Source organism: Carica papaya, chromosome 9 (genome assembly GCF_054855325.1).
Source record: "Carica papaya isolate Zhongbai chromosome 9, ASM5485532v1, whole genome shotgun sequence".
NCBI classification, from domain to species: domain Eukaryota; kingdom Viridiplantae; phylum Streptophyta; class Magnoliopsida; order Brassicales; family Caricaceae; genus Carica; species Carica papaya.
Window position 1 is genome coordinate 30,743,876 of NC_142317.1, and position 27,621 is coordinate 30,771,496.

At 33.1% G+C, this 27,621-nt stretch overlaps 2 protein-coding genes and 1 long non-coding RNA gene across 4 annotated transcripts; 1 reads left to right on the forward strand and 2 right to left on the reverse strand.

Annotated features, from left to right (window-relative positions):
• Window positions 1-1,495: 1,495 nt before the first annotated feature.
• Window positions 1,496-3,703, reverse strand: LOC148240252 (uncharacterized). Its single transcript, XR_015816300.1, has 3 exons — window positions 3,297-3,703; window positions 3,016-3,086; window positions 1,496-2,793 (listed from the first exon to the last, which is right to left on the reverse strand). It is a non-coding gene; the product is annotated as an uncharacterized LOC148240252 (long non-coding RNA).
• Window positions 3,704-11,153: 7,450 nt separating this feature from the next.
• Window positions 11,154-14,647, forward strand: OCT1 (organic cation/carnitine transporter1). The gene is made up of 3 exons (XM_022036160.2): window positions 11,154-11,798; window positions 12,432-13,145; window positions 13,874-14,647. The coding sequence occupies exons 1-3, from the start codon at window positions 11,360-11,362 to the stop codon at window positions 14,395-14,397; spliced, it is 1,677 nt and encodes a 558-aa protein (XP_021891852.1). The 5' UTR covers window positions 11,154-11,359; the 3' UTR covers window positions 14,398-14,647.
• Window positions 14,648-15,199: 552 nt separating this feature from the next.
• LOC110810091 (arginosuccinate synthase family) lies at window positions 15,200-20,241 on the reverse strand. 2 transcript variants are annotated; one of them, XM_088211038.1, is made up of 11 exons: window positions 20,082-20,241; window positions 18,980-19,080; window positions 18,582-18,640; window positions 18,312-18,393; window positions 17,860-18,001; window positions 17,103-17,151; window positions 16,821-17,003; window positions 16,452-16,526; window positions 16,167-16,352; window positions 15,951-16,039; window positions 15,200-15,852 (listed from the first exon to the last, which is right to left on the reverse strand). In XM_088211038.1, the coding sequence occupies exons 2-11, from the start codon at window positions 19,044-19,046 to the stop codon at window positions 15,300-15,302; spliced, it is 1,485 nt and encodes a 494-aa protein (XP_088067164.1). In that variant the 5' UTR covers window positions 19,047-19,080; window positions 20,082-20,241; the 3' UTR covers window positions 15,200-15,299. The 2 variants fall into 2 exon arrangements, with proteins under 2 accessions (XP_088067164.1, XP_088067165.1); XM_088211039.1 differs by having other exon boundaries at window positions 18,980-19,094; window positions 20,082-20,220.
• Between the last annotated feature and the right edge of the window lie 7,380 nt (window positions 20,242-27,621).

Sequence of the window (27,621 nt, forward strand, 5' to 3'; positions counted from 1 at the left end):
TACGATTCTTTTCTTTCCACAAAACTAAAAAAAAAAAACTGTTAAAGGGATCACATAGGTTATAATAAATTGTTTAATAAATAATTTTTTTTACGTTAAAGAATGAAGAACCAGATAAATGAGAGAATACATAGGTTCATAATTGATCAAATATATCAGTAAATTCTTAATATTGCATCTGGTTTGAACTTATTCTAGTTTTATTCAATTTTCAGATCCTGGTTATTTTATCTATAGAATATTGTGCGTGTTTATAAGATGCAATACCTTTATCTACGAGTAATTGTATATGCTACTTCTTAAATATATCAAAAATTTAGTTTCTCTCAAAATATAAGATAATTCATCAAATACTTATTCTATCCATAAGTAAAATTTGTGTCAATAGAAATTATCACATTCTCATAACAACTTTCTAATATATCTAAATGCTATTCAAATTCCTAATAATTTATCTAAAACGTTATCTGATCAAAAATGAAAATATGTAATCTTGTGGATTGGAGTAATAAGAAACAAAATATGATAACAAAACGAACTATGAATCCAGATTTTAGACTATTCTATAGATTACAAAGCATGACCTAAGGAGTTTGTAAAATATTATAACTGAAGATAATTATAGAAGATTTAAAAAGATTAAATGGGTAAACTACTTTGTATAATGAGATTTCCGTTAACATGTCTCACAATCTCATGCAACATGACATAACAAACCATATTAAAGTAAATAAATATTTCATAAAGGAAAAATTAGATAGTGGATTGATTTGTGCTTCATATATTTGATCAAGTTGTAGACGTGTTAACAAAAGGGCTTAGTAGGGCGACATTCCAATGGCTTATCTATAAGCTGGAAATTAAAGATGCATATTCACTAACTTGAGGAAGAGTGTTGAATAATTTCTCCATTTTCATCTTAACATTAGGAAACAAAGCTTCCTAAAATTATGTGATACCTATTACGAAATTTCACTTATATGAAGATTTAATTTGATTTCTTAGTTTCATATTTGTTTTTCTAAAAGCTATGTATAGCAATGTATATGTTCATTCTCAGTATATCTTCATCAACTTTTGACTTTTTTAATGTAGGTTCTAAGAAAAAAAGATGTGTTTTTTTCTTCATTATCTCTAGTTGTGTTTGTGCTTGTCTTGATGTTGTTAGTCAAGCAATTAGTTGAGAAGACTGGTACGCAATAAGTTATTGAGATCGATGAGTTATGCACTAACTATTATGTACTCTACATATTCTGAGACAAAATAAAGTAAATAAAAATTATAAACATTAAGAGTAGGTTTTTATCTTATTTTACTGTCTACTTCTGCTTTAAATATGAGCTCTCTAAAATATTTGCAGGTTACTTTTTTTGAAGTCACTACTATTTCACAACATTTACTTTCTTACTTTTTATGTTGAATTATTAGAATAACTTGACCAGTCCTTATGTAGATAAAGAATTAATTCTCTCACGTGCTGTAGCAGCCCCGGAAATTTAAAATGGAAATTATATTATAATTATTAAATGCGGAAGCGAAGACAAAATTTCAGTTAACATCCCTTACACGAAAACCAAAAACGTACTTAAAGTATAAAAGATTAAACTAACTAAGAGAGAAACTCGAAAATGAAACTATGAGTATGACTACAGAGTCTCTAGGCATCCCCTTCGTCATCCTCCTGCGGAACGGGTTCGGGAAACCTGTCTTCCTGATCTGAAATGGTTAAATAAGGAGTGAGCTACACTAACCCAGTAAGAACATCACGATATCTCACCGTCACGGAGGTAAAGGTGGGTAGAAAAACACAAAAGACCAATGGAGCATGATTTATAACAAATCCTTTTTATTTATGATAAAACCTTTACCATCCACTTACCTCGGTGGAATTCATGAAACAATATAAGAAAACAATAACATTATCACAATCATAGAATAATATAAGCTGTAAAACATAGCACTTATCACGCATTTTGAAATTCAATCATTATACAACATATCATTTTCTCATTTACCAGCCTACTAGTATCCATGGGGGTCCATAGGGGTCCCGCTACCCGTTAACCTTTAACATTCATAATCAGTTTCCAGGGCCGTCCCCATACCCCGTCCGGTATGGGCGCCAAAACCATAAACCTCAATACCCCGTCCGGTATGAGGGTGAAACGGGCCGTCCCCATACCCCGTCCGGTATGGGCGCCAAAACCATAAGATCTCCATACCCCGTCCGGCATGTGAGACCCCAATCCCGGTAGGGTTCCCTACGGACCCGGTCCGTCCACCATCTCCCAGGATATCTAGTCAGGCTAACCCCATCATACAATTATCAGTCTACACAATCTTTCATTTTCCTTTTTCCTCAATAAGCATCATCAATTCACATTTAAGAAAGCAAATCGTAATTCATGCCAAGCAGACAACATACAGTATCAGTTCTTCAGTCTTTCAACCCATAAATAAATAAAACAGTAATATATGCACTCGAAACTATAAAATGAACACATCAAACCTCATAATGCATTTAAAGCTGTAAAACATGCCAAATAACAGTAAATCATAAATCACACTAGACTCGGGCTCCATTAGCAACCTTAGTCAATTTCACACATGCGTTAATTCAAGAAATACCGTTTTATCATTTTGAACTTTAATACCGTGATAGGAAATAGGGTGAGGGGTCCTTACTTGTTTTCGGGATCTGAATACGATTCACAGTGCGCCTACAGGCCGTCCCTAATTTTCCCTGAATTTTTCCCGGGGAACTGAAACACACTAACGGTACCTGCACGTGTTCTAAAAAAAAACCCAAATTAGGCCCAGGGCCTCTTTCGGCCCAAATCGCAACTCCGGCACGGCGGCTTCGCCGTGCTCCGGCGACGGCGCCGCCGCTGGCGGCGGCGAGTCGCCTCGGGTTGGCTGTTTTCGGCCGAATTCGGCCACACTCGCAGCGGTCGCTGTGAGAAAACAACCCTAAGGCCCTCGGGGGGCCAAAAAATACGGAAAAACGGAGCTTACCGGCGGCGGCGCTCTCGGGTGCGGCGGCTCTCCGGCGAGGTTCGTGTTTTAGTGATTCGGCTCCGGTCAACCTGTAAAGAAAAGAATGGTGATCACGGTGATATAAAAATTGCATCAAACGGAGGCCGGGAAGGGCCTCGTCGGAGGCAAAAACCGAGAGGGGGCGCGGCGGCGCCGCTGGTCTTCGGTCGCGTATTCCGGCCGTTTGGCAAGGATTTTGGCTTCGATTTGGCCATAGGAGGAATCAACGTGGAAAAACGAGTCGGGGGTATGAAATTTACCTCGATCGGCGGTCGAAAATTTCCCCGGTGCGGCGGCGGGTGGCGGCGGTCAGCCTCTGGTTCGTCTTCTCCGGCGAGCGGCAGGCGGCTAGGGTTTGTGGTCTGGTGTGGGGGTTCTATTTATAACCCCTTGCCCTTTGATCTCAGCCGTCCATTTTGTTTTAATCTGGGCCGTCCGTTTTTGATTAAATCTGGGCCGTCCGTGCGATTAAATCTGGGTCGTCCGATCGCGCGATTGATCTGGGCCGTCCGATCGCGCCCACGCGGATCGCCAACGTGGCCCGTTCAGGAGCGACGTGGTCTTGCCACGTGGCAGGCCCCGGTTGGCCGGGACTGCTGACCGGGCCTGCTGACGTGGCTGCCGACGTGACTTTTTTTTTTTTTTCTCCTCGGTCCGGGCGCTACACGTGCTGCTCTCTTCAAATGTGAGGGTGAAGATCTAATAGATCAAGCAAGGGGTGAACAATCTTAATGTATTATTCTAAACTCTATTCCTCTATTCACTTATATACAATAGCATGCTTCAAAGGAATTCCAATAGAATTTTTTAAAAATACAATTATGACCTCATCCAAATGCTTGGTCTTAAATTATTTGGAAACTTGGGTATAACCTAATCATGTGAATTATTATGTTTTTTTTTTAATATTTTGAAATAATTATTATATACTTATACTTTAATTATTAAATAAATGACCTGAATTATTAATAAATCATAATAAATTATAGTATCTTCGACTTATTAATATGTGAATTATAATTTTTTTTTAATGAAAATTAAACATTAATCATTGAGATTTATTGATACTACCAATAGGGGATTAAAGATTATATCAATAAAGTTAATATTAATCATGTCAACATATTAATATAATATAAAGTACTTTTGACACCATGCAGGCAATGAAAAAATAGCGAGCTTGATAATATGTGGTTACGATTTTATGATCAGTATAACCTTAATTTATATCCTTAAGTAATTTTTTTTATGTCCATATATGTTATATCTAGTTAATTTTTTTATATACGTATGGATAAGATTTTCAAATGTGAGTATATATATAAGTATTCAAAATTATTCATAAACTCTACTTTCAGTACTTTTTTTATTTATGTTTCTATATTTTTTAACATGTAACTATTGTTAGAATTTTTTTTTTTTTTTTTTAACTTTTAGTTTGAAATTAAATTTGTTTTTAGTTACTTATAAGAATACGCCTAATATCTTGAATTAAAGAAGACATGTCGATATTTTTTTCTAATCTTAAATTACATTTAAAATAATTATTATGACTCTATATTTAATACTTAAATAGATATATTATAATGAATTTTCTATAATTATAAGACTAATCTTAAGAATATATAATATTATGACATATCTAACTCTCTTAGATCATCAAAAATTAATAATACTACCTAATAGTTAGGCTAATAACCAAAATTATCCATACCAACACACTAGATTTTATAATATAATCAAATTTTATATGTAAAGTTTATCTAATTAGGAAACTTACCCTAAAATTGTAACATATATACATATATATATATATTAATTTAATGATGATTGAAAGAAAGATGGCCTCATGAAATCCGTGGCCAAGAGAAACTCTTGTAAGTGAAATGATAAGCAAATAAAGGTGTCTTACTCGGAATGCCACCTTTTTCTAATGCATTAACACCTCACTTCCCACTTTTGCACTAACTAATAATCAAATTAGAATACTAATTTAAAATAATTAAGATAATAATCCCACTAAAAAAGTAAAATAAAATACTAATAATTATAAAATTTTAAAACAAAAAATAATGCTTATATACGTGTCCACATATCCCCTCTACTCCACATTTTTTGGGGGCTAATACAAGTAATTGTTTGTGTTTAATTTTTAATTAAAATGAAAAAGAATATTCTTGGAATCTCTTTAATTATATCCTTTCTATTTCTCCACCATTGTTGTTTTTAATTCTTTCATGTATATGTACATAATTGGTAATGTTAAAAAGATAAGTAAGACAAGGGAAGATGAGAGAAATAGAAATGATGTGTTGTTATTGTTTACTAAAACAAGTATTGCGTAGGAGATGAGAATTTCTTTCTTTAATCAAAATAGGAGATGAGAATTGATAAATCAATGAAATAGGATATCTACTAATAGAGGTTTGATTTTATGTATGATTTGACAGGTTCGAGTTTTTTATTTGGTTAATTTTCGTTTTGGTGTTGCGAGGTGAGATATTGCCATCCGTCGTAATAAAACTTTGTGATTGTAAGCTATTAAAAATATTGTGAAATAAAAATAATTTTAATATAAAAATTAACATATTTACTTTTTTTTTAAAAAAAAATGTTATCAATGAATTACTTAAATATAAAGTTCATAAATATGTTTATTAAAACACTATTCACTTTTTACAATACAAGTCATTTCTCAAAACTTTATGTTTCAATTTTTGATTTGATTTTTATAATCAAAAGAGAAAAAATGTGTTATGTTTTTTTTTTTTTAACTAAAATCACTTATGTTCTTTAGTATTTCGCCGGAGTTTATAGTGTTGTGCTTTATGATTTTAACATCATTTTATGTGTTATGCTTTCTGGCAATAGAAATTGAAGTAGAATAAGACGATGACCAAACAAATGTGGAGCATTATCATGTTTATAGAGCAAGCTTGTTTGTTATGGCTCCTTACCCAATTCAAATCGAAATGAGTTAATTGCGATTATGAGCTAGGCAATGTATGGAGGAGATTGTTTGTTCAACATGTTGATGGCGTGACTTGAACATTTATGTTAAAAGTCTAAGTTTTTAGATACACTCAGCAAGCTCAATCTCTACATAAAATAATTTCTAAAGAATTATTCAAGTTTCCTTTTAACCGTGTATAGAGATAAAAAAGCTCCCTCATCTCTACTTATGAAGATCGAATCATCAATCTTCTCATACCAAGTATTGTCTAGTGAAGATACATAGTGTTATTTGTCCTTCAACCATGGTAATTTAGATTTATCCCTCTACATGTCTTTCTCTATTTTTAATGACCTCCATAATTTTACTCTTTGATCCCTAGTTCTTCTCAACCTTACCTCCTAACCACCAATTGTACCTACTCATAGATGCCCTATCAATTGAAACAAAGAGACTACAACTTTATCCGTAGATACACCTTACTCCAAGATATAATATCCACTTTTAACCTCTCTAGTTTTATTGCTAAATTAATGCTCGAATAGCCTCTAACTTTGTACTCCTCCCACATGTCTTAAGTAAGATTCATAAAGTCGGTCTCTTTTAGGGTCATGTTGAAGTGTTGAATGGTTTTGGATCTTAATCTACATTCAACATAAATAAGCCCATTGGGTAGTGGTCCAAGATACCTTCCTCAATGCTAAATTGGTTCCTAGTGTTAAAGATCCATAAAAGCTCCTATATACTAAAACCTATCTAGCCTACTTATAAAAGGTAACACTATAGTATTGGATCATGTAAAGGTCCTATTGCTTATAGGGATGTCAATCAAATGTAGATCTTATACTAAACCACCTAAGTTTGACTCTCCCTCAAATTGATCCCACTACTAATATTTTCTATTCCAATAATATCGTATTACACCCTTTACATATAACAACTCATCCCTATCGATTATTTCTTGTATAACATAACCCAAGCTTTTTCTTTCTCCTTATCCTCGCATGGGCCAAACACATTTACACAAGAAAACTGCAAACTAAACTAGCTCATACATCATTCAATAAGATAAATTATATTCAATCCTCATCTTCTCGACCTTTAACATCTTACTAGTGCACATGCATAACAACTCATCAGTCGTTCTCTCAGCTAAAAAAAAAAATCAACATCCTTCATGTTTTACATACTAATCAAAGATATTTCTACTAATCTTGACTTCGTTCCTAAAGTAAACACTATCAAATGCTTAAGCCTCCTAATTTATGTTTGAATGACCGTAAGTTTTTCTCTTTTTCTAAGCCCATTCATATGAGATAATTAAACAAACAATTATATTTTATAAGACATAGTAATTAAATAGACACACAAAATTATGAAATAAACTACATATCTTCGTATGGCAATTTACAACAAGCCTCCCACTCTCATTACTCAAGCTCTATTATTATTTTAATAGCCTCTTCCTTCTTGCACTTGAATATTATATCTAAACTGGCACTAAGAATCCTACCTCAGTCTTTCTTTACATAACCCCATTACTATTCTCGATATAAAAATTCGTGGTCTCTTCAGAGACTGAACCCTCTATACTTTTAGTCAATGTTGACTTTTTTCTTCTCCTTCCAATTCCATTAGCCAAAAAGGCTTTTGAGTTCCGTCTAGCTCATGCAGACATATTCTATATACACTTTTACACTCTATTAGACTCAACTATTTTTCTTATATATTATTTATGTCTCCTTAAGTTTTTATCCAAAGCCAATTAATTTAAGATTTATGAAACTCTTTCCCCACTTTTATCATCCTCTAGCATGACTTTTCTTTTTTTTTTTTCATTCTTTCTCCTTTTACTCTCTTCATTCCCATTACATTTGGCACTCTTGGTGAAGAACCTCCAAGACCATATCCCTTATGTCTATGATCAACGAGTCTTGTTCCATTGGCTCACTTAGACTTTGTCATAAAAAAATCCTCAAGATCACGATCAAAACTTAACTCATTCCTTATTTCAGCCCATCTAGCTCGACCCACTTAGAGAACCTATTATAAATAAGTTCACCATATTATTGTTTCTTGTTAACTCTCTATTTTTATTTCCATCATCCTTTTTGTTGTTTTATATACTTGTCAGAGTATTGTCCTTTCATCCCCATACACACACATTATTTTTCATAACGTTCAACCCCTCTCAATGCGACCTTCAGTTCTCCATCTCATCATCCTTTTTCTTGTTTTTGGTAATATATCTTCTCTACACGAGTTAAAGATCTTGTACTTCTAGTGTCTCTTCACTTGTTTTTTTAACTTCTTTTTTATGTTTATTTCCAACTAAAATAAATGAATCTTTATAATGGTTAGACTCTTATTCATCCTCCTCAATACACACAGTAAAGGTCTTCATATAAAAAGGAACATCTACCACCCTAACAAATTTTGAAGTTAGTGTATTTTCTACCCTATGCTTCATATTGTCGCACTTCTCATGTTTTATATCGTCATGGATTTATAAGAACTTCCCTAAGAAATTTCTATCTTAAAATAAAGCCTACTATTCTAGACATATGAAAGGACACTTATAAATTTCATCTAAGTCTTGTTTATGCTCTCTTTTATATATGGGCACACCTTCCTAGCATATCTATTTCTCTACACTTTTCATACTCCCACTTTTCCTATTAGTCTTTCTATGGTCTCCTAGTTGTGATATATCAACTACCATCAAAATCTCTTTTTATTTCTTTACATCAAAGACCTATTTATCCTCTCTTATAATGTTCTCTTTAATCTGTTGTAAATTATAGTTTCCTTCATATCAAGCCACTACATATCTCCTCAGTTATCGTACCTCGTCTTTTAATTAAAACTTTGAAATTGGAGCATCGTAGCTCACCAATTAAACCCTCTAATGGCTAAACTTATGACTATTAAATGTGTCCCTAAGCAACTCCACATAAAATGTTGCCTCGTTTGCCCTGTTATCATTCTAACCTACCTCAATCATCCCTATCATGTATTCTTAACTCCTTTCTTGTAAAATATTATTCCATCCCCTTGCTCTAAACCTATTTTGCATCCTTCCCTCTGCTGTAACTTTTACCACCTATTGTTCTCCCATAAAGAAGTCATAATTTGCTCTTTGTACTACCCTCTTTACTTCCTTGATAGACACATACTTGACATATTCAAATAAATTCATGTATGAACCTTTTTCTTTTTTATATACATATGAATTAATCCCTCACTAAGCTATAATTGTTAAATTATTGCACTAGATTATCCATCTTAGTACTTCATAGAATATTATCAACAAAACTCAAAACAAGATTTTTCATCCATTTCGTATGCTTTTTGAGTCCTTCTTATGGCCATTCTCTTTGTAACTTTCTCTAAACCTCTTTTATGATTGATTCTCCATACTTGACTCTTTATTTTTTAGATTATGATTTTTAATCACGAAAACAAAGAAAAACTTATAAGAATGTTAGACATGTATTTACTTGTTAATTAAGACATGCATACTTAGAGGAGCATGAGTAATAAAAGGTCAAGGAATGTAAAGAAAAGCTTTATTCATGTAAAGGGCGATCATAATTCACAAATTAAGCTCCTCCTGCAACTTGTCTTTTGCAATGCAATAAGAATTAAAACAATATATAATTTTATTTAAGGGTCTCTTATCACAATAGTAATTCTAGAACTCAGAATATTTAGCCACAAAAGATAGTATAACATTTTAGACAAGTAGACCTTGGTAGAACCTAGAGGTTAGATAATCCATGGTCCATTTTTTCTTGTGGAATATGCCTCTATGAGATGCTTTTATATCTTCAACTTCACAATTATATACATATGTTTTTTCGTACCTCTTCATTCACTGCTTAACTATTTTTATTTAGGTTTATTTGAACTTAATGAGGCACCTTTTAATGTCCATAGAGGCTTGTATCTGTCATGATTTTATCTTATAGTAGGTTTTCCTCCTGTATTTACTTGTTTAAGAAAATGAAAGGTAAATATTATTTTACTATATTGCCCAAGGATAATTCTATCTTTTATGACTTGAAGTCCCATTGTGAGCCCTAAAAAACTAATTATTTTTTATTGATTCTTCAAAAAATCTAACCCAGACTTGGCTCAAGAAAATAATTTTATCCGAATTATGTAATATAAAAGATTTTAAAGTCAAGATTAATTAACTCATTTGTTTTCACTATATAATCATGTAACTAAACTTAACTTGTAATGTATCTATCATTATTGCTTGAACTATATTTTTATAATTACAATCTCTCAACCATAAGTTCAATTACAATAGGTAGTACTATGAAATTAATACTATGTATCCATACATCTCATTATTGTAGGATCAGGAAATCCATCCATGCATCTCATTATAGTTCTTCATTTCACTACTTTCTCATCAAAATTAATCTCTTTGTGAAATTAGTCGAAGACAATTTACCCAATGTTAACAAATAGGTAAAACTTTTTCTAAAAGAATCAAAATTTGAAGCTTATTATAGAGATTCGCCTACTTACAGAATGTCTCCCAGGAAAAACCCATTAAAATTCTGAGTCATATTTCAACAGGTTTTCCACCAGAAAGTCTGGGTTCTGCATTATTAAAAATAAACTCATACATATCTGAACGAGTCTTTCTTAAAGTGAAGTGTATTAAATAGCTCTGCTACCAAATACCACCACCAAATGTCTGCACCCCACTCCCGTATCACCATCTCACCAACAATTTGTCCAATATAGTTAAAGATATCTATCTATATATATATATATATGTATAATGGGTAACTGGTAGTAACCCATATTCACCAATTAATCTACATATATATATATATATATATATATATGTTACCTCTAGTTTCACTTTATTTGTTTGGTATATTAAAACTCATTAATATTACAACTTTCTGAAAAGAAAAGAAGAAAAAACAAAAACAAAACGGACTCACTATTGTTTAAATTATCGAGAATATTACGTACAGTTAATAGACTGCTTCATATATGTGTGTATATATACATGCTTTCGTTATGATTAATAAAGTAATAATATATATACACACTAATAGTAATGAAAGTCCATGTGGTAACTTCTTGTCTTCACGCTTCCAATGTGCTTTTCTTCTATCTAGCAAACCGCTGAGGTAATCACTCACGAGAACCACTGCCATACATCATGTGCGTGCATATATATACACACATACAAACCCATATTTCCTGCAAACAAAAGCATTTTGCGTGACAGGAAAAAAACAAAGAAACGTTGCTCACCGTTCCACTATCAAAAAAACTAACCAACTCAATCAAAAACCAAAGAAACTAGCAGAGAGAGAGAGAGAGAGAGAGAGAGAAATGGATCAAGAAATGCAAGAACTGGTAGAAACTGAAGGAAATATACATAGTGCGGTGGAAAGAGGAACAATAACATCAAACCATGATGAATTGCGGCTGACAGTGGACGAGGTTGTCGAAAGACACGTAGGGAATTTAGGTGTCTGGCAGTTGATGCATGTGATGGTTGTGTCGGTGGCGTGGATGTTTGATGCGCAGAACACGTTAGTGACGATCTTTAGCGACGCTCAGCCGTCTGGTTGGGAATGCGTAGACAAGAAGGTCTGCGGCGGAGGGGGCAAGAGGGAAGGGTTGTCGGCGGTGTGTGGTTTGGCGGCTGGAAGTTGGGAATGGATTGGTGAGAGTAAAAGTTCTACCATTGCTGAGTGGTCTCTCATTTGTGACCACAAGTTTCTTGCTGCTGTTCCTGCTTCACTCTTCTTTCTTGGTTCTTTACTCGGTATAGAATTAATTCTTATCATTCTCTTTATAAATTTTATGATAGATTGTGTTTGTTTTCAATTTTCTAATATTTAATATGGTTAATTGTTTAATAAAAAATTAGAATTAGAGTTCCTGTTTTCTTAGTATTTTATTTACCTTTTTTTTTAATATTATTGAATTTTGAATTTGAGGGATGACAAAAAAATATTGAATTAGTAGTGGACAAATCCTATGTGATGTTACTCATTACCACTTTTTAAATTGAGTCGATCAGATCAGAGTTAATTTTTAATTAAAACTTCAAGTTACATTGTGATTCTGAGTTTAATTTTTTTTCTTTGGTTTGAGTCAGCATAACTAGAAAATTCTGCTTATCTGGGTCTTAAGCTAAAACTTTTGGGATTATGATGTACAGATATATATGTATATGATTATGTAATCCATGTTTTGGTTGGCAGGGTCTAATTAAAAGATCTAGTTAATCTTTAATTAAAACTTGGAGTTACATCGTATTTGAGTTTATTTATTGGTTCGAGTCAGCATAGCTTAAAATTCTACTTATCTGGGTCTTAAGTTCAAACTTTTGGGATTATGAAATGCGTGTAAATATATATATAATTATTATATAGTTGATGTTTTTGTTTGGCAGGGTCTGCAATGTACGGCCGTCTAGCAGATGCCTATCTTGGTCGAAAGAGAACTCTCTTCTTGTCCTGTATCTTGACCTTCATAACCACTTTCTGCACATCTTTCTCCCCAAACATTTGGGTCTACTCCTTCCTCCGATTCGCAAATGGTTTTTCAAGATCAGGAATCGGAATTTGCTGCCTTGTTCTCTCCACAGAAGTCGTTGGTCGTAAATGGCGTGGTCAAGTTGGTCAATATGGTTTCTTCTTCTTCACAGCAGGCTTTCTTTCTCTTCCTCTCATCGCTTACTTCTCAAAAACTCACTGGAGAAATCTTTACAGAATCATTTCTCTTTTTCCTCTTCTCTACGCTCTTGTTTTCTACCCCTTTGTCTCAGAGTCTCCCCGTTGGCTTCTCATCAGAGGACGCAGTAGTGAAGCCCTCCGTGTTCTTGAAACTTTTGCGAGACGAAATGGGAGACAGCTTCCCCATCAGCTAACCCTAGTTGACCCGTCCGGAACTAAAGTTGAGAATGGGAATACAGAGAATAAGAAATCATCAGAGAGTCTGTGGAAAACGAAATGGGCTGCTAAAAGAATGGTGGTGGTGATGGTAGCTGGGTTTGGTGTTGGGTTTGTCTACTATGGAGTACAGCTGAATGTTGGGAATCTTAAGTTCAATCTCTACTTGACTGTCGCCATTAATGCCCTTATGGAGATTCCTGCAGTTTTCATAGGTATATATTATTTTCTTGTAGTAAAATTTTATATATATTTATTATTTTTTTGATAAAAAATTATATATTTCTTAATAAATTATAAATAGACAATTATAATAATATAATATAAAACATCATTTAAATCAGAATATATATAACAATATGATTTAAACTCATAAATTCATAAATTCATAATCTGATAATTTGTTAAAATAAAATTATTAATGAATATATATAATAATTTTAACTAAAAATTTATATATTTATTAATTATTTATATATATTTACTCATAATATAATTATTAAAAATTAATATAAAAATTATAATTTATTTTATTAGTTAATTTAAATTTAAATAGGATTTATTTTTTATTATATTTGATTTTTATTTATTTTTTTAGTTATCAAAAATTTATCTTTTAAAAGATTTAATTCGTATTTATTCTTTATATATAATGTAATTAATAGTATTTATTTTTAAGATATTAATTTATATATAAATTTATTTAAAAATTATATTAAATTATTAATTTTACAAAATAAATAAATATTCAAATTTTCTTGACATGAAAAAACTCCAATAAGAAACAGGAAAACACATATTTACTCTAATCCAGAGTCTCTCAAATCTGTTGTAAAGAAATAGATTTATCAACTATATATACATATATATATATATATATATTATAGTTGTTAGAGAATTAAAATAATCAATCATTATTTTGTTTATACTTTTATCGAAACAGGAAGTATACTGTTGGGTTTCACTAAGCGACGGCTGCTGTTTTCAACGTCGGCTTTTATTGCCGGCGCTTCATGTCTTCTCTGCATCATCTTCACCAAAGGGTCTGGTTCTGCAAGGGGTTGGGCTCAACTAAGCATTGAAGCAGTAGGTTTCATGGCTGCTTCCTTAGCTTTCGACGTTATATACATTTACTGTGTGGAACTTTTCCCCACCAACGTGAGAAACTTCGCAGTGTCGCTTTTACGACAGGCTTTGATGCTTGGAGCATCTGTAGCGCCATTGTTGGTCGTTGTTGGTCGTCTGAATCCATCCCTGTCATTTGTGGTGTTTGGGTGTCTGTCGTTCTTCAGCGGAGTGTTGAGTTTGTGGCTGAAGGAGACTAGGAATTCTCCTCTTTATGAAACCCTAAAGCAGCAAGAAGAAGAAGAAGAAAAGTTGAGAACTGCAACGTTACGTGCATGTAATGAATCATCAGGATTGGAGCCTGGGGATAATGCGTTGACAAAAAATGGTCCTCGATTGTGATCTTCATGAATATTTGGTTTGATGGAAGTGTAAATTTCAATAACCTAAACTGGGTTTGTTTTTAATAAATAAAAACAAAGTTCATCAAAAGTTTATGGGGTAGAATCAAACAAAATTGATTGCAGAAACTGGTTTGCTTCCATCAGTTTTTGAGTTAAATCTAAAGGAATCAGAATATTTTATTGGTAATTGTATGATATAATATAATATAATTTATACAATACAAATCAAACAAAGAGGGTTTCTTTCACTATAGTTATTGTGTAATATAATCAATAAATAGATATAATTTATTTGTTATAGTTATTGTATGCAATACGGCTGGCAACAAGTAAAAGAACTTTGAAGAGTAGATGGTGGGAATATTTTTGGGCATGGTGGATTATATTGTTGAGTTGTGATATGCTTTAGTGAATAAATAATACATTAGTATAATATTAACCAGAATAGAAAGAAAATAAAAATGTTGAACTTAAATAAATAAATATTTTAAGCCTTTTATTTTTTATAAAATTTATTATATATAACATGTCTATGCAATGTGTAAGTATACTCTTATTATATAAATAAATATTAGTTGATTAAGCACCCTTAATTTTTTCTACTTAAAAAATTGTATTTTATTTTTCATTAAGCATCCAAAGACATTTTTATTACTCTTGATTTTCATGCATGGATGAATATGAAGATCTTCTATTTTCTCTTCCTATTGGGTCAAAGTGTTTTGATCCATTGGGATCTTGAACAAAGGAGGGAGAAATCAAGGGAGGTCTGACAGAAGAAAAGTACATCAACCAGTAAATTGGGATCTTGAACCTGAGTAAGCATTGCATATATAAATATAGCCGAAAGTTCAGCCAGCAGATCAATGTTATCACACAAATGACACAAAATTGTCATTATCACATACCCTTATCAAGCATTGCCCTCACTCTCATTGGAAGGCCATAAAGCCGAATGAATCCAGCAGCATCAGCCTGATCGTATATTTGCCCACTCTCAAATGATGAAATATCCTGCCTGTAGAGGCTATATGGACTCTTGCGACCTGTTACAGATACAGATCCTTTGTACAACTTCAGAATCACAGAACCAGTTGTCGTCTCTGTAATTTTCTCCATGAAGGCATCCATAGACTCCCGAAGTGGGTCAAACCACCTACCAGCATAAACAAGCTCAGCATACTTCAATGCCAGTGAATCTTTTACTTGCATTGTTTCTCGATCAAGCGTTAAGGATTCCAGCTCACGTATAGCAGCAAAAAGGATTGTTCCACCAGGAGTTTCATAGACACCACGGCTTTTCATTCCAACAAGCCGGTTCTCAACTAGGTCAACACGGCCAATTCCATGTCTCCCACCCATATCATTAAGTTCAGAAAGAAGCGTTGCTGGGGAAAGGTTCTTCCCATTGACTGACACAGGAACCCCAGAAACAATGCCGATTTCAACGTATCTACAGAAACAAGTCAAAAGAAAGGACACATAAGCTTGTACTCGAGCTAACATGCGATATCTTGCAGTAGTTTAACAGAGACTGGGAAGGGAACTCACTCGGGTTCATTTGGTGCATCTTCTGGGTCAACAGTCATCATATACATGTCTTTCTTTGGTTCATTTGCTGGGTCTTCCAATATGTCACCCTAAAATGTCATGCATTTGGATGCAAAATTTAACTCATAACGACACATTTTTCGAATATCTTTTTCAGTGTAGATACAGGAACATACAATTGATCACGACATTAGAGAAAGAGGAAAGTTTACCCACCTCATGACTCAGGTGCCATAAATTCCTGTCTCTGCTGTATATTGACTTCTTCGTCACTGGAACAGGCACGTTATGCTTCTTTGCATATTCAATAGCATCTTCTCTCCCCTGAATATCCCATTCTCTCCAAGGAGCCACAACATTTAGATCAGGATTGAGGGCAAAGAATGTTAACTCAAAGCGAACCTGAATTCATGGGGTCAGTTAGGCAGCAAAGAACATCCGAAATGATGCATTATGTAATGGGGTACTAGAATATTAAAAAAGCTCAATCCCAAGGCCTGCCTGGTCATTTCCTTTCCCGGTACATCCATGAGAAACAGCATCAGCTCCAACTTCTTTAGCAACATCCACCATTGCCTGGATTGATATACCACCCCCAAGGAATAGCAAAAAGATAAACCCTTAGTTCCTCAACTCACATGATAAATCAACTTATATCAGAACAATGTGTTTGTGTGCATGTAATTTGAAAAATAACTGATCCCGTCACTCAAATGAAAAATGGAACTGTGGACATACAAAAGATACCTTGGTCAGAGCAAATATACTTCTCTAAAGCAACAAGAAAATAACAAACACTCATTCATTTTTCCAATATCGATCCCATATTCATCAATCAGAACATAAAAAATTCTAACAATAGGAACTCACTTTTGCAATAACAGGACGGGCCATAGAAGTGCCCAGCAGGTATTTCCTTTCATAAATTGCACCAGCTCGAAGGCAGGGAAATATGTAATCTCTTACAAATTCCTCTTTCAAGTCCTTGACAACCAATCCAGAAGCACCACTTGCTTTTGCTTTCTCTTCTAAACCCTTTAATTCATGCACACCCTGCACATTTAGCATTTCTTATTCAGTATTAAGTATCAAAACGCATCCACATTAGTTTAAGACTGTAAATCAAATTAACTAGCACCAAAGTTAACATACTTGACCAACATCTGCTGTGAAGCACACAACCTCACAACCATAATTCTCCCTGTAAAAGAGAAACATCTGCAGTGTTTTACAAATATACATCACATCAAAGAATAAGGAAGTGAAAACGTCAAAGTGTTAACTGTAATATAATCAAGAAGAAGGTATATGTTGCAACAGCTCCACAATAACAATTTCGAACCTTGGAATAAACTAAAAGAGAGATTCTGAAGTCTCAGCCAACCAGATTAAAACAACTACAACAACTCACCAATGGAAAGAAACAATGAACTAGTACTTGGGTTGGCTTGTCAAAGAAGAGAAAATTGGGATGTATGGTTTTACCCACATCTACACAGTTACATATCTGACACTATGATTGGAAGAAATGAGTTCCAGGAAAATTTTGGAATTTAAATTCATTTTTAGATAGAATGTGATTAAGATTTTGGATTTGCAAATAATAACAACTTTCTGTTTTGTTTAAGAGTCAAATATTGGAGGGATGTGATTCCTGTTTCTAATTTTTAATGACTCAGAGGAAGAATCATTTATTTTTCATTACTTGAATCGACTTCAAATAACATCTACTAGTAATTCGGGCAAAATGGAAACATAAATTACAAGAGTTATAGTTTTAAAAAGGTCAGATGGGTTTTTCATTTCAGTGCAGTCTATGCCCTCTTTTTCATATTTATTCATATTTTAATTAGTTCCTTAAAAAAATATTTTTATGAAATAAAAAGAATTAAATAAAATAATTACCCACCTTAACCAGGGGACAATAACAGAGGTGTCTAAACCTCCACTATAGGCAAGAACAACCTTATTTAGCTTGCCACGGAGACCTCCACCCTTGGTAGCTGTGGAAGATTCCATCTCTCTATCACTGGACAAAACAGCTTGTATGACTGCAATTGAAGATTATATTGCTAACGTCATTAAATGCAGGACACTTAAAAATTCTAGATCCAAAAAGTAGCAGAGGATGGCATGAATCCTACTTCCGACCTCCTAACTACACTGTGGATAAAAAAGAACTCAATTTGAAATAAGTAAGCAATGAACACAGAAATTTGGCTAATAAAATGCTTCCTAGTAAATTACCAAAAGTGCACAATACATCAATGATTTTGTTAGAACAGAAGCAAAAAACTAAAAGAAGCATCTGCTAGATAATAAAAGAAACCAACGAAAGCTTTGAATAAGTAACTACATCACCTTGCTTCTCATGGGCCCGAGTAGCAGCCATAGTTTTACTAATCACAGCGATGCCAGAAAGCTCACTCCCCCTCACTCCTAACTGTCCCGTCAAAAAATATAATGATCATAAATAACAACAATGTAACAAGCCAATAGAAGAGAAAAACTAAACCAGTGTTCCTTTTTTGGTCTTAAGATAAAACCCAAAACTTCCAACATCAGTTGAGCATTTTTTAGAAAATAGGCAAATGAAAATTTTATTATAACATCATTATCAGTAAAAAGTACCTCTTGGAATGAAGAAATCTTCCTGGGACAAGCTACTTTATCATGGCACCGCAATGAGCCTGAAAAAAGAATAAAGAGAAAAAGGTACTCAAGAAACCAGAATAGTAAAATATAATATTATTTGAAAAAAAAAAAAGATTCCACGATTAAAAAAGTTCCATTTTGGGGTAATTTTCAAGCACCTCAGTTGAAACTATGTACTCGCGCAAACCAAACCAAAACAACCAGGCACTTTCAAAACCCCATTAACAAGACAACAACACTTTAGTGAAGAAAAGAAGAGTAGAGGATATCAAATATAAAAATTTTAAGCAGGAAAGAGACAGTACACAGAACTGAGCAAAACAGACAAATAAACCAGAAATCGAGCAGCAAAAAGAAAAAAAAAAGAATTCTACCTATTTTTGGGCATTGAAAAGCCAGGTTTGCTTGCGAGTAGGATGATATTGAACTCAATTTTGCCATGTCTTTGTCCTTCAGCCTTCTACGTCGTCTCTTTCTGTTATGCTACGACTTTAACAGAGAGAAATATACAGAAAAGAAATAGAGAAAAACAAAGAGAAGGAAAAATTATCCAAATGTGATTCTGTATAAGGACATATTCACTATGTCCCAGCACCTGGGCAAAAGAATAGGTGGAGCCATCAAACTGTCACAACAGTGACATGGGACAAAACTTGAAAAAAAATGATATTTTAAAAAAATTGGTTTTAGTGTCACCACGATCCTATTGGAAATAGAATCAGAAGTTACAGTACCCGCTGATCTAAATAATAGATTTTTAAGGTCCGAAGTAAAACAGGATATGGTATGTAGCACCTACCACAACTAATTGATTAAACATGATTTGCAAGGAACTAATGTTCTAACTATGTACAAGTGTGTGACATTGATATCCAGTTCTAACATATTCCTGTAATCACATTTACAAGTCACAGGAATGGAGAACGAAAATACATAAAAAATCAATGAAAGAAAATAAAAAAGATATAAGGATCAATTCCTTATGACTCCATGTACTCTTTTCCCCACGTGGTCTTCAACATTTCCCAAATTGTGAACCTAATCTTTTTCCCCTGACTCCTGAATTCGGTTCATTTTCTTTTCTTCCCTTTTTATTATCATTTTCTAAACCTTCTTAAATTCAAGTGTTAAGCTTAATTAAAAATTTAGATGACTTAGCCTAGTTTATTAATCCTCTGATACTGATTATTTATGGTCCATCAGAAGAATATTGATACAGTAATTGCCAGTACCCACCATCTACATTCAGAGAATCAGTATACATGGCATTCCAAATTCCATGATCATCTGCTCGCTTTAAACTCAAATACATGCATCATAAGTTATTATCCAAACATAGACTTAGATAGCATGTTAAATCACATCGACATACTCTAAATATTAATCATAATGTACTTTGATCTAAATCTAAAACTGAAGATTAAAAGCAACCTAAACACCAAACTGAAATCTAAACAATTCTTAATATGCTTTTACCAATTATCGGTTAAGCGCCCCCTGAACTTCTGGATTCTGGAGTGTCCTACCTCCCCGGCTGCAGCTTCAGTCTTTTGTCAGTGAAATAACGGGAAAAGCCCCGAGAAAACCTAGCTTCCGACTGCCTCTAAGGCTTACTAAGCGATGACATTTAGGGAAACCTGCTGATGGGCTGAGCTGGATAGTTTGGGGACAAACCCAGGCTATCAGGCTGGGTTTTTGTTTGGACTAGGTTGTGGTCTGTTGGGCTGGGAGATTTTGGATTAAAACCCAAAACAATGAAGAGGAAGATTTGTCGAACTCGTCTCACTTGATCAATTGGCTAAGTTATATACGTTAAAAAGATAGTAGGGTTACATTGAATTCCTTGAGATATCCAAGGTTCACGTCTCTGTCTTTTATCGAGTGTTCACTCTATTATGACAACCATATTGAACTTTTAGTATTGCTTACCAAACTAATGCTAGCCACAAACTGAGTGCACTGTACCAGCATTGAAGGATATTTATGTGCATGTATGTTGGATAACCTTACAAACAATCAGTCAACAATCAAGCATTAGTATGTCTTATTAAGAAGCACTATACGGTAGGTATGGTAGATCACCAATATGTTGGGAATAACTTGGGGAGAGATGTTTTATTGGTTCAGATCATAATGAACATGGCAAGAGTGATAAAAAAAAAAATCTTTCAATAATATACCCGTTCCTCTTGAAAGTAAACTCTTACGCAAGATTAGCCACAGGAAATGTCGAACCCGTTCAGCTCCCGACTAAGTCCACGCGAGCTTCCACCTGTTATCTTCTGCAAAAAGAGAAGATGTATCAATAATCATATTATAAGCAGATGAACAGTAAACTTACCATTAGAAGTGAGCCCCCAATAGGCACATCTATTCTCAGGTCATCACGCAGGGCTCTGATCGCGGTTAGGAGTAAATAAAAAAATTATGTAGATAATTATTATAAACGAGATTTAAAGTTTAAAGTAGTTTAACATGCGTTAATACATGTTTCACTATTAAAATATATAAATATTAAGATTTAGTAAAAAAGAAAATTTTACGAGATAATGAAAAGATCAGTGCAATAGCATATTAGTTAACATTATTATTGGATTTATCTCGATTTCATAACATATTTCGTATCTCTATCTTAAACAAAATATATATGAAACTCATTACGTGTAATTCCCTTTCAACTTGGTTAATTAAAAGAAAATTTATCTCAGCAAAAAATAACGTATAAATATTATAGATAAATAAGATGAAGCATTAAAAGAACAAAATCATTCCTTCAGTGGAGATAAAAGTATCAAAACCATTCAGCAAAAAAAGATACACGAGCATGAGAGGAGGATACAAAGACTTCATACTCGTAACTTATTCGTCTCATCAAGTTAAATGGTGTGTGTCATATGGAGGGGAAAAGGATACGTACACACGTGTATGTGTGTGTGTGTGTATGTGTGTGGGTACATATACATAGCTTATACTCTTCTTCTTTTCTTTATCCTTTTTATCTTTTTTCCTGGAGCCACCATTCACACCACAATTTTTCTTCCTGTTAAAAAAAGAATTTCTTCTTCATCTTCCACTATTTCTTTACCTTTCTTCTTACCTTCCCCTAATAAGAATAAACAAATACATTACCTCAATAATTTTCTACCAGCAGCGAACCACCACTAATGGCAGAGAGTCGTCTATCTTTTTAGGCCAGCTTTACGCAGCTATTGGCCATTTATAAGTTACAAAAACTTTAGATGGTAATACAAATTAGTGTAAAGAATGTATTAATTTAATTACGTACAGAATTTTGCTTTGACAATTTATGAATTATTTAGTTTGAAGTATAAGTTAAAGTTAATGAATGGAATTTATCAATTTAATTAATTTAGAACTTTGCTTCAGCAAACTAGGAATTCATTAGTTCCATATGTAGTTCTAGTGTAGGAAATGTTTTAGTTTAGTCAATCTAAACTTTGTTAGTTTAAATTACGAGTTTGTGGAATAAATGGAAATTTATTACAATAATGACTTTTAGAATGTATATGTAGGGATTATTGATAGTACGTAGTTGATTTTATAGAAATTTAATCATTAGTATTTGGATTATTGATGATATATTTATATCAATTTGTATCTTTTAATTAACATAATGACTTTTGATTTATTGAAACTTGTTGGTTTTCCGTAGGTTATGGTGGGTATGTATGATATATGGTACATGCTGGTTATATTGTCTCGTTAATTTATGAATAAATACATTCTTTAGTAGGATAATTACTTACTTAAATGAAATTTATGAAAAACTCAATAGAATTAAACATATTTATAAACGTAAAGAATAATCGAGGATCGAGTGTGTACTGTGTTAATAAAAAAAAAATTTAGAATCAGGTGAATATATAATTGATATGATAGAAAAAAAAAAAAAGATAATCACACGAATATGCCATCCATCTTTAGAAATAAGTGAAACAAAGGCCAAGTGTGCCATATATGTTAGGATGGAAAAGATATGAGTGTCAATTGCGCTCGTACTTATTATAATTAAAAAACGATGGTTAAAGCAGTCATACATTTACGAAATATACATACAAGTATTTTACATTGGTTAATTTGTGGCAATCTGAACTCTCATTCAGAGTTCTGACCTTACGCACACTACATCATGATAAAATAATTTATAGAAATACTTCGCGCAATAAATTTTAAAATAATAAAAGTACATTCATTATATATTTAGCTCAAAATATCTAGTATCCATGAAATATATCTAACCTCTAAAATAAACACTCATAAAAAGAAATATTTAACATTAAGTACTATTCGAATTAAAATAAAATTTGAACAATCTTCTCACAAGTCCTTCACTGTTCAGGAGCGGGATTATGGGTTTTCCAATTTGGAAGAGATGAATAATAAATAGAGTGAATTTACTATACTCAAAAAATATGTAAGTAACCAATAAATAATAGAATAATCTGTCTAAGTTGGTAGAAAATATAAAATTACCGACGGAGATTGTTCAAAACACATTTCTCTTTAATTTAGAAAATATGTGATATTTACACCTTAACTAATTGACCGAACCTTATAAATCAGTTTATTCAGTAAACATTTAGAATCTATCATCTCAGTATCATGACTTATGGCATAAATAGTTCAATAAATTGTATAATTTAATATTTAGTATCATGATTTAGACAATAAATAGCTCAGTAAATACTAATTTAGTGTTTCAGTATAATAGACATTACACATGACTTCCTATTCGTTCTTATCGATTTATATCCTAATAAAATAGTTTCAATGCGTAATGCCATTTCTGTAAGTATTAATGAGAGCAGTAAGAATCATTTCTACCACGTGAATATGTTACAATTTCGTTCACAGTTTACAGTTTGCTGTATATAATATTCAATTCACAGTTTTTATCGTTTTGCCACATCTAGCTAAAGCCGTATATATGGATAGGGTTCACCACAGTCACATACCAAAAGGCTATACACACACCCACCCCTCGGTGATACTAGTTAAATGGGTTTTTCAAATCTTTTATTATCTATCTATTTATTTTATCTCACTAATAATTTTTTTAATTTTTATTATTTAATATATTCTATACCTATAACACGTATATTGTAACCATTTATCATCCTAAACTCTTTTATATATTCTTAATATACTTTCAATTATATAACAACCAGTATATATACGAATTCAGTTACCAAAATATAGCAAAACAATTTATCAGTAATTTCAGTAGTGAACATAAATAAAAACACAACAATTAGTAGAAAAATCGTGTTGCCTAATCACCAATTATTAAATGTCACAATTTTAATATTTTAAAAAGATTAAACTACAATTGTAAGCACTTACGCACTTATTTGATTTTCATTTAAATCTCATTCGTGAAGTTATCCCTAATGTACAAGATCAATCTATTACAGTGGTATTCGTATCGGGTTAGTAAAGAGCTGGTTATTCCATAATTTCAAACACCGTGTCTGGATTTGTTCTTAATTATAAACTAGATATGTAACTTATTGTATTAAAATTAAATAGGATTAATAAATCCTAAATTTAAAATACTAAACCACAAGGGTTTTTTGAACTCACCTACCCAAACCAAGTCCTTAGAGCTCACCCCACGCAGCCACCAGAAGTCTGTGCGCCTCCACACGCCCACCACCAGTTGTCGCCACTCGCCCTAGATCACGGTTGTGGAATGGCCAAAATTCACTGCAGAATGCCCCGCGCCCTCGAATCCGGCACAAATATGATGGAATCGCATTGAAAGGAGCTGCAGAACAATCAAATGCGCCTGGAATCGCCGCGCGGACGTCTCCATCCTTCATTTCTCAGCCGGTGGCAGAGGCGTGTACGCCTCTGCCCCTTCTCCTTCCCCAATCAAAGGTGAATCCCTCTAGTTTTTTTTTTCTTACCTAAAATGGTGTCGTTTTGGGAGTTTTCTAAAACGACGTCGTTTTGAGTCTGTTACATAATTACTTTAAAATGAAATTGAAATATTTTCTTGAACATTATACACGATGCATGTAAAGTGCCTTAATTGAATTATTTATATGTCACGAATCGAAATAAATTGAACTACTTTTTTGAAAGATGATTTTATTACTATTGATATATGAAATTATATTCCATTTATTTATGTGGTTGGATGACAATAACTATCTTACATTATAAAGAAAAATATGTATATGTCTAGATAATATATACATATATATACATACTTTTACATATATGGAAAGATATGTAATTGAATGTCCTAATAAAATGATTGAATTTTTATGTATGATATATATTATTCATCGGGTGTCATAGTTCACCAGCATTCACCTATCCAAATTTATAGGAAACGAGTTGATTTTGCACCACATACCTAAATATTTTAGGAATATATAATTTTTATTGATTCAGTAATATTAGTTGAACGATATCTTATGATGTTAACTTGGACATTATAGAGACTGAAAAGTTTTCGGAATAGTTTAAACGAAATTGCTTGGGTTCTTATAGAAATAAGATTCTTCTAAATGAGTTTAGCTTATTAAACATTTGTGAATTTAATCCATACTTAAACATAATTTTCATATATTTAATTTTGTAAATTTGTGAAGATAACATGTTTCCCATAAGAGTATTATATATACTTATGAAGAATAGTTGTAATGTTCATCCTAATTTTAAGTAGTCAATTATACAAATCTTAATAAAAAGATGATAAAAGTTCTAAAAGTTGGTGGAGTTCGTAAATAAGTTATACAAGTTTCATCTAAAATTAGTAAAAAAATAACTTTATAATTAAAAAAAAAAAAACACCATTTTAGAAATTAAATTAAGATTAACTTTTCAAAACAAAATTTTATAAAATTAATAACCATTAATTTGTGGGGTTAAGTGTTAAGTGTTAAGACCCCACGAGTCTTAATTATGGAAGGAACTTCTTAACTTCCAAGTTGCTATTTTTTTTCCTTTGTTTTTTCAGAGACAACAGAAATGACATCTCAACTGTTTACGTGCATGTCCCTTCCATAAATAATATCTCCATTGAAATGAAGCTACCTGAGAAATTTCCAAACAGCATCCATTTCATGTACACCGGATATACCCAATCCAGTTTTTGTTCTCTTTCTTTGTATTATTTCATAAATCCAATTAATTAGACACGATGCTATTGGTGCATTGCATAATACATGTACATAATAATTGTTAGGCAAAATTATTAAGTAAAATATAACTTGATGTAATTTTTTTGAACTTGAAATAGAAGAGATTACCATACCTTTTATTTTTATTAATAAATTGACCTTTTTTTGTACACTTACCTTACATTTGAATATAGTTTTGTACTTACTATATTGTTTTCAACTACTAAAACTAAATTTATACTCCGTCGTATGAGAAGCGAGTAATTTACATCTTAAGTAAGGAATTTTTTTGAGAAAATTTCTCAATGTCTCACCTACTAAATTTGATATACAAGTCTGCATTTAGTTAATGATAAATTAATCTATTTTAAAATTATATATATATATATAGTATATATTATGTTATATTTGAATCTTTCTTTTAGAATTATCTTTAGTCATTATTTAGTTGGATAGTTAGTCTTTTTATAAGAGTGTGAGTTCAAGTTCGATTATATATTTCGTTTACATTTCTTAGAATGTTGTTTTATTATTGGTTGTGTTACTATTTATATGTAATCATCTAATTATAAAAATGTATAAGTTTTTACTCAAAAGTTTTAATTCAACTTTTATTATTAACAATTTCTTCGGACATAATAGTTAAAAGTTATGTTGATAAGAGAAAGTCAAGATGTGGAATAAACCCAATATTTTTTTATCGATTATAGTTAATCATCATCACATACTGAAATATCACTTGACTTAATTTTTACTTCTATGAATCACACAATAAAAGAATAAACTCTCTCGTGACCTTTTCCATAAAGAGTGAGATAAAAAAAAAAGAGTTAGATTCTAATTTTTTTTATAGAATATATATTTATTATTTTTATAATAAATTACCTTACAGTAACTGTTATTTACATTATATTTAAAGCGGTACTAATTCTATATAAATATGTGTGATACATATAAAAAATTCATAAAAATAAATAGAATAAAATGACGACTGCAATGTAGCACCCGGAAAGGAGAAGAAAAAAAAAAAAAAAAAAAAAAAAAAAAAAAGGGCGGCCACGTCAGCAGCCACGTCAGCAGGCCCGGTCAGCAGTCCCGGCCAACCAGGGCCTGCCACGTGGCAAGACCGCGTCACTCCAAAAGGAGCCACGCTGGCGATCCGCGTGGGTGCGATCCGACGGCCCAGATCAATCACGCGATCGGACGGCCCAGATTCAAATCGCACGGACGGCTCAGATTCAATCAAAAACGAACGGCCCAGATTAAAACAAAATGAACGGCTGTGATCAAAAGGCAAGGGGTTATAAATAGAACCTCCACACCAGACCACAAACCCTAGCCGCCAGCCGCTCGCCGGAGAAGACGAACCAGAGGCCGACCGCCGCCACCCGCCGCCACTCGCCGCCGCACCGGGGAAATTTCCGACCGCCGATCGAGGTAAATTTCATACCCCCGACTCGTTTTTCCCCACTGATTCCTCCTATGGCCAAATCGAAGCCGAAATCCCGGCCAAACGGCCGGAATACGCGACCGAAGCCCAGCGGCACCGCCGCGCCCCCTCTCTGTTTTTGCCTCCGACGAGGCCCTTCCTGGCCTCCGTTCGATGCAATTTTTATATCACCGTGATCACCATTCTTTTCTCTACAGGTTGACCGAAGCCAAATCACCAAAACACGAACTTCGCCGGAGAGTCGCCGTACCCGAGAGCGCCGCCGCCGGTAAGCTCCGTTTTTCCGTGATTTTTTGGCCCCCCGAGGGCCCTAGGGTTGTTTTCTGACAAGGACCAATGCGAGTGTGGCCGAATTCGGCCAAAAGCGGCCGAAAACAGTCAACCCGAGGCGACTCGCCGCCGCCAGCGGCGG

What these genes read in the sequence shown, in the direction of transcription:
- OCT1 (XM_022036160.2), top strand. Translation starts at nt 11,360, where the DNA reads ATGGATCAAGAAATGCAAGAACTGGTAGAAACTGAAGGAAATATACAT. An exon ending in CTTTCTTGGTTCTTTACTCG is followed by an intron (nt 11,799 to 12,431) that starts GTATAGAATTAA and finishes TTTGTTTGGCAG; the next exon opens with GGTCTGCAATGTACGGCCGT. An exon ending in GATTCCTGCAGTTTTCATAG is followed by an intron (nt 13,146 to 13,873) that starts GTATATATTATT and finishes TTATCGAAACAG; the next exon opens with GAAGTATACTGTTGGGTTTC.
- LOC110810091 (XM_088211038.1), bottom strand. Translation starts at nt 19,046, where the DNA reads ATGGCAAAATTGAGTTCAATATCATCCTACTCGCAAGCAAACCTGGCT. An exon ending in TCACAGCAGATGTTGGTCAA is followed by an intron (nt 17,004 to 17,102) that starts GTATGTTAACTT and finishes CTAAATGTGCAG; the next exon opens with GGTGTGCATGAATTAAAGGG. An exon ending in GATGCACCAAATGAACCCGA is followed by an intron (nt 15,853 to 15,950) that starts GTGAGTTCCCTT and finishes TTGTTTCTGTAG; the next exon opens with ATACGTTGAAATCGGCATTG.